This window comes from Helianthus annuus, chromosome 13 (genome assembly GCF_002127325.2).
Source record: "Helianthus annuus cultivar XRQ/B chromosome 13, HanXRQr2.0-SUNRISE, whole genome shotgun sequence".
NCBI classification, from domain to species: domain Eukaryota; kingdom Viridiplantae; phylum Streptophyta; class Magnoliopsida; order Asterales; family Asteraceae; genus Helianthus; species Helianthus annuus.
Window position 1 is genome coordinate 125,832,991 of NC_035445.2, and position 7,465 is coordinate 125,840,455.

Below are 7,465 nucleotides of genomic sequence, written 5' to 3' on the forward strand. Positions count from 1 at the left end.
ATTAGTATTGTACTTGTGGTATTTGTTTTTTGGATGATAAATGTATATTACTATGTTTTCTGTGTGGAATATGGTTTATAAACAAGTGCGTCTCATTTCGTACCGTGGGACTTCACGTATAACCTCTGGCGTTTGCTCTCGAGACCCATCATCACGGATGGCCTCATATATTTTAAAAACACAATAATTGGTGTGAAACTACAAATTAAGTGATAGAACTAAACGCTAATGACTTCTGTAACTTACAAAAAAACTCTTATGTGCATATTTTATATTATTAGAAAATGCTACCCCGAAAGAATCTGTATTCATGTTTAGTAGCAACTCTTTCCTCAATGATTATTAAAGAAATCAAACATAACTGATTATTAGAGAAACCAGAAAGTGAACCATTACAACAAATCAATATTCAACAGGTTGTGGTACAGAAAGTGAACCATAACAACCATGTTTGATCTTGGGGGCTGATAACCAACAAACCAATCAAACCTTGATCTTCAATTAACAGACGATAGCATGTCATAGAGTTGTGGTACAGGAAGATTAAGTTCCAAGCAAACAAACTTGATTATCTTCCCAGTCAATGCACCTAAAGACAACTTGTTTACGGTCACAGCGATTGCAAATCTGTTGTTTATGTCACAATATCCTGTAGATCCACCTAAACCCGGGTGACCAACCCCAATTACCGAACCATCAGTTGCATTAAATCTTAAAAACCCAAGCCCAAACAGCCCATTTGGGAGGATTAAATTCTTATAATCTCCACCTCCCAAAAGCGCGTCATGAATTTTTCCTTTTGGGTTGTTATAGATTTTGGTGTCTTTGAGTTCATTAGGCACCAGGCAACTTTCGAGTGGTGGAAGGGGTGCAGAGGGGTGGCAAGGTGGGACCACACCGCCATCCACGAGGGTGGCGTAGTAGCGAGCCAGAGCACGAGCTGAGAAGTGTCCGTTGGAGGCAGGTTGTATGGAACGGCGGACGTTTAGAGTATTCGATAACGGTATAAGGCTTGAAATCATGCTAAATGAGTATGAGGAAGGCATGGGGACCGCGTACAGGCTGGATTTATAGATATCGTGTTCTGGGTCTAAGAGGATGAGACCATCTGTATCTATTGTAAGAGTTGCAAGACGAGACTCCACACCAGGTGGAATCCCGATATAGAGCTCACCTTCAATGTTCAGCGGGCGAACAATAGCTTCATCAAGAATGTCCTGAAGCTTTTTCCCAGATGCATGCTGCACATTTAGCAACATATATAATGAATTGTTTTAGAAATGGATTCCCATCCATGCATCACAACAGGGTAATTTATTGATCCATTTTCACAAAGGGGTTGTAGCCCCCTACCAAAGGCGACCTCTTGGCGTTAAGATATGTGCACTGGTAACAACATATACATGAATTGTTTTAGAAATGGGTACCTATATATGCGTCACAACAACGGAGTAATTTCTTGACCCAGTTTAACAAGGGGGTTGTAGTTCCTACCAATGGCGGCCTCTTGGTGTTAAAATATGTACACTTACTAAGCTGAGAAATACAACATTTGAAAAGATATCCCGTGCCTGGGGCGACCTGTTAGTGTAGTTATCTCACTATGATGTGACTACACTGAAAAGTCGCCCCATGCAGGGTGATCTCTCCAAAAGTTGTACTTTTGTGTACACAATTTAACAACAATAGGTCGTCCTTGGTAAGGGTGTCAACCACACTTGGGAAACAAAAGTTCGAGAAACTGCCCATTTGTGATGCACACATCGGATTGTTTTCCATTTGTAAAAAAAGTTTCATTATGCAATGTCATTCAACATACTCAAGATAAAACATGGGGCTTTTGAACCGTAAAGATAATTAGTTCGGAACCCACATGTGGTTCATGGAACTTACCTCAATGATCCCACCACATAGCCAGCCATATGATAGATAATGATATAACTGTACACAACCAGGTTCGGTCTCAGGTGCAACCATAGCAATGCGCTTTACACACTCGGCAAAATCACAAAATAACGTAAGATCATTTTCCGAAATGCCAGCAAGAGCATTGTGTAAACCAGCTGTATGATTAAGTACATGATTAACCTGAATGATCAGAAAAGGAAAAGTAATTATGTACTGCAAGTATAGAACCGATTAGGTAACGCATATTATTGAAGGGTATCACATCTAGCTCTCCCAGTAAGAGCTTAACACTCGGGATTTTTAGCCGAGTTTATTATCTGTTATAGGTATTATTATTAATATGATTAATTATTTATCTATATGTTTGTTTGTTAGTTATTATTTTATTTCTAGTTTGAATATTAGGATAGTTATAGATGAATTATTATTAGCATATCATCGTCTTTTTCATTAATAGTAATTATATAAAGAGGTCTGCATTTAAGTTATTAATACAATTTTTAAATGCCTCTTGACCTCAGTGATCAATATTAATGGACTGCAAAGCTAATTGTTTTCAAATGGAAAAAAAAAAAAAAAAAAAACAAATCCAAAAATATCCGTAATCACTAATGTTTGTTGAAATGGGACAACTAAAACATGCCTTAATTACGAAAACAGAAAATAATAAAACTTGGATTAGGAGAACCTGCCTTTATTTGATCTTTTCCATTCGTACCAAACTCCCGGCCAAAAATTTGCAACGTTTTCGTCAAGCTTCAGTTTCCTAAGATAAAAACATACATTGTATATTTGACCCGTTTACAGATCAATTGACAAAATAGCTTGAACGAGTAAAGAAAAATAATTGCCAGGATTATATATTAATGCACACAACCTCTTATTCACTTTCTCAACAAAAAATCGCTATAAGCCTATAACACAATTATTGTTAGAAGTATTAAACTATGTTATGTTTATGTAATTAATTCGTATTACTCGGACATATAATTAGGTTAGCGTATTATGTTAGTTAAGGATATAATTATCAACGGTTGAAAGATAAGCGGGAATCCATTTCAAAATAACTGAATATTGTTTACCCGCCTTATCTTAACCGCCAAAACTGATATGTATAAATATGCTTTGCCGGGAACAATAACCGGTATCAAGACATTCTTAATATTCCCTAAGAACTGTCCAATTCCTTTCTGTTATTCCCTGTTTTCAATCGATAATGCATATTCAATTTGGTTCTCTTGTTTATGACAATATGGATTCTCTTTATAATCCATCTGTGTCGTCAACTTCTGCTGCCACTCGATCATCGGACTTCCAACAAAGTGGTATCAGAGCAACGAAGGGGAAGATGCCGATGACTGATCTGAAACCGACGTCCACTATGTTGCCCTGTCAACACTGCACGGATGAAATGAAGAACAATAATAAGCGATTTCAGCGAGTAAAAACATGTTTTTACTGTCACCAACCGGGGCATCAAATTTACAAGTGTAATAAGAAAGAAACGGATGAAGCGATACAATTAATCCGGCAAGCGGTGAATGCGGGTATACAGAATCAAAGAGGAGATTTCAGTAATCATCAAGAGATGATTGTAGTGGGTACCGAAGGCGGGCTATGGAGCGATATTTGGTACGTTAGTTCTGTATTTAAACACCATATGGCCGGAAATTTAAATGTGTTTAAACGAATTAAACACATAATCGGGGTTGATACACAAACCGGTGAAAATAATTTCTTATTCACTCGTGGGGTTGGTTCGATTGAAATCAAAACAGGAAATGAAACTATGAGAATTCAAAGTGTTTTCTATTCACCGGAATTAGATAGAAACGTTTTGAGTATGGATCAATTAACCATGCAAGGTTTTACCGTTAACAAAACCGGTGACACTTGTAAGATCTATCCGATGTTCTCTATTCCGGTTGACAACTCTATAAATGAAACAAGTGGGTTAACAAGAGAAGAAGAAATAGGTTTACAAGAGAAACAGAATATTATCGAAGAAAATGTATATGACAATGAGTTCAAGGAAAGGTATCTAAATTCATATTTCGAAGATTTGGATTTGTCCTCACACGAAACAGATTGGAGTATGATGATCGTCAAGAACATGGAATTTAATGAATTTGATGATTGCATTGCATTCATAAATTTATTAGATGACCGTGAATTTGTAATCAAGTATAAACATATGCTTGATTCAAAATTTGAAGAATTAGTTAAATGGTTTTTATTTAACTATATGGAAATCACGAGTCGACCGGTTCCACCAGTTGCATTGCATAAGAAAAAGGTTAATCTGTTAAGCTTATTCTTGTTAGTAGCCGCGGATGGAGGATACAAAACAGTAACAACAAACAACATGTGGCCTGCAATAGCGAAGGATATGGGTTTTAATTACGAAGACGGAGATTACATGAGAACAACATATGCCATGTATCTCGATATCTTGGAATATTACTATAGTTTCAATCAATTTCAGAAGAATATGCAGGATAAAGAGGTTGTTGTTGAAGAAGGGAGACTTTCCGAAAGTCAGCAGAGGGTATCCACAAATGCAGAAGGTGTTCAGCAAGGAATTGCACAAGAGACTGCAGGAATGGGACAAGCAGCACTGTTCACAAGGATTGACGATGAAGATTGGAACAAAGGAAAAAGGAGAAAGCGTTTCAATTTCGATTATGCAAGGTGGGCTGTGGAAGAAGCAAACAAAAGTGTGCTGGATCGGTCATTCAAACATAACCTAGTTTAAGGGGGTTATGTTAGAAGTATTAAACTATGTTATGTTTATGTAATTAATTCGTATTACTCGGACATATAATTAGGTTAGCGTATTATGTTAGTTAAGGATATAATTATCAACGGTTGAAAGATAAGCGGGAATCCATTTCAAAATAACTGAATATTGTTTACCCGCCTTATCTTAACCGCCAAAACTGATATGTATAAATATGCTTTGCCGGGAACAATAACCGGTATCAAGACATTCTTAATATTCCCTAAGAACTGTCCAATTCCTTTCTGTTATTCCCTGTTTTCAATCGATAATGCATATTCAATTTGGTTCTCTTGTTTATGACAATATGGATTCTCTTTATAATCCATCTGTGTCGTCAACTTCTGCTGCCACTCGATCATCGGACTTCCAACAATTATATGGTTTTAATTTTCATCTGTATCGCGTTAACGATATATAAACTTACCCTTTATCAGCCAGCCAATGTATCAATCCGGCTGTGACTCCCTTAGTTACAGAGAACACAGGAAATAAGCTGTCGGGCTGAACCGCACGAGGATCATCTTTTCCCAGGACTCCAGCTGCAGTGTCAATTATCACTTTCCCATCTTTGTATGCACAAACCTAACATACACAATAACATAAAACAAATATAAACTGTTTTTATAGTGAACACTAGCATTAGTAGCATTCATGGCCGAGAAAATTTGTCGCAAAAATGGCAATAATTTTCGCTTTATGTAGTAGTGAAAACACACCTGGATTCCAAGAATCTTATCAGTAGTATTCTTTAATTCAACCAAGAAACGCCTCAGCTTTGCTTCAATATCAGAATTGACTGGACTGTCATATAACCATCTAGCATCTGAGGCAGCTGATCCATAATTATTCATGTTGCTGAAAAAAAATTATTGCTAGTAAAACAAGGGTGTGAACAAATACAATAAGAGATCAGTATAATGTTTGTGGTTTGCCCAACTCAGAGATCATTTATTAAAATTGTTAATCGACTTTCTGTTTTTTTGAATACGCGGTTTTTGGGCAATAATAAACACGTGGATCAAAACGCGTTAAACAGAAAGTGATCGCAGACGCCATGATTCAGCAATGGTTTCATGAATCGAGATACTACCGAATGGATGTAGTACCTATGAGTTCTATAAGAAATTAATCAAGAGCTGACTATGTAAAGAAATCTTGTCTGGTTTATCATCTTATTTACGTCTATAAATGCACCAGAAGGATTGCTAAGTGGGTGGCCCGCGGGTAAGGTGTCTCACTTAATGTTTATTTGTTTATTATCACCACGTTTTATGACCAATCATTGTCATATTGTGTCTAGTATTGTACGATTTGGAGAGATCTGAAATGGATTCTTGTTTTTTGGTGTGTATTAGACTTAGATAATAAGTATCAAACAGTAGATTGAAATTGATTGATATGAAAAATGAACAGAAACGTGTTGAATTTGTAACATGGGATTTTCTTGTACATTAGTTACCGTCAGTTTTGGTCCTATTAGTAAATTTGACTAGCAATTCTAAAATTTTACATTAGTTACTTTCAGTTTTGGTCCTATTAATAAATTTGTTTCTAGCAATTCTAAAATTTTACAACTAAATTAACTAGCAATTCTAAAATTTTATAAATAAATTAAAAAAAATAGAACTCCAACTAGTGCTATATCAAGACTCCCGGGCCAAGGAACCCAAAATATACTTGTAGGACTCTTGTTTGGTTTATCATCTTATTTACGTCTATAAGGGGAGGGAGTGGTTATCACTTTCAAAAATTTCATCATTCACAAAATCCAATCAAGTTCCGCCATCCATCAACCATTATTTCATCACTCACAACCTTTTTAAGTGGCAATGATCATCACTCACAACACCCAACAATAAACCCTCACACCCCTCACATATTCCATCACTCCAACCTTATCACGCGTGAAGTTTTTCACGGAACCTATCCATCACTCGTTATAGATGATGGTGGTGGTGGTATGTTGACAACTTCCACGCGTGGAAGAAATGTTGGAAATTTGGTGAATGGATATTAAACATACTTATAATTTAATGAAATTATAAATATTAATTAGAATATTCATGTGGTAAATAACAGAGTAACTCTTGAGTATTTAATTAGTTTTATTAGAGTTTTAAGTCTCTAATTAAGTGACTAATTAAGTGAATAATTAAGTGAATCCTTTCACTAGTCTTGTTCAAATAGTAGGCTATGTGCCTTTTTTTTGTGACAACAAGAATAGGGTATTGCTTGATACATGAAGAATACTAGAAGTAGTATGAACACTTGAACACCAACTAGAGAGATGAGTACTCTCTACTTGTTTCCACCACATGAGTTCAAACACTACAATTACCGGATGTAACCTTGGGCCGGTGAGCCATCTCCGGCAGTACAGACTGCTTCAGCTGTTGTACCCTGGGAGACAGACGCGTCATCTTTAGTAGAGGCGCGAAATTTGTTTTAAGGGAAGCGTGTTGAACACGTGCCTAAACCAAAATCGTCAACGTTTTAGTGTGCTCTTTGTTGCAGTCAAGGAGTATTTTTCAAGACTCAAAATGATGAATACTCGAGTCTAGGATGCTATCAAGTGCGCATGAAGGACCCACCAGAGATGCGGCTTGAATCAAGGTTGGTATATATAATTATATTTATATTATTTTATTTAGTTATTGCAACCGGTATTGTACAATGATATTTCCTACGAATAACGAGAGTCTCGTTATGATATATTTTGTAATTATATTTTACAAAAGGTGAACTTATTTCCTACAAACTTAAAACAGATTTCAT

The 7,465-nt window shown here is 36.2% G+C and overlaps 1 protein-coding gene across 2 annotated transcripts; it reads right to left on the reverse strand.

Annotated features, from left to right (window-relative positions):
- Window positions 1–339: 339 nt before the first annotated feature.
- Window positions 340–5,912, reverse strand: LOC110899300. Of its 2 annotated transcripts, XM_035981470.1 has the most exons (7): window positions 5,797–5,912; window positions 5,407–5,545; window positions 5,115–5,272; window positions 2,601–2,674; window positions 1,894–2,088; window positions 481–1,241; window positions 340–446 (listed from the first exon to the last, which is right to left on the reverse strand). In XM_035981470.1, exons 5-6 carry the CDS (start codon window positions 1,975–1,977, stop codon window positions 498–500), a joined length of 828 nt encoding a protein of 275 aa, XP_035837363.1. In that variant the 5' UTR covers window positions 1,978–2,088; window positions 2,601–2,674; window positions 5,115–5,272; window positions 5,407–5,545; window positions 5,797–5,912; the 3' UTR covers window positions 340–446; window positions 481–497. The 2 variants fall into 2 exon arrangements, with proteins under 2 accessions (XP_035837363.1, XP_035837364.1); XM_035981471.1 differs by having other exon boundaries at window positions 5,407–5,904.
- Between the last annotated feature and the right edge of the window lie 1,553 nt (window positions 5,913–7,465).

What these genes read in the sequence shown, in the direction of transcription:
- LOC110899300 (XM_035981470.1), bottom strand. Translation starts at nt 1,977, where the DNA reads ATGGTTGCACCTGAGACCGAACCTGGTTGTGTACAGTTATATCATTAT. An exon ending in TATGTGGTGGGATCATTGAG is followed by an intron (nt 1,242 to 1,893) that starts GTAAGTTCCATG and finishes CTAAATGTGCAG; the next exon opens with CATGCATCTGGGAAAAAGCT.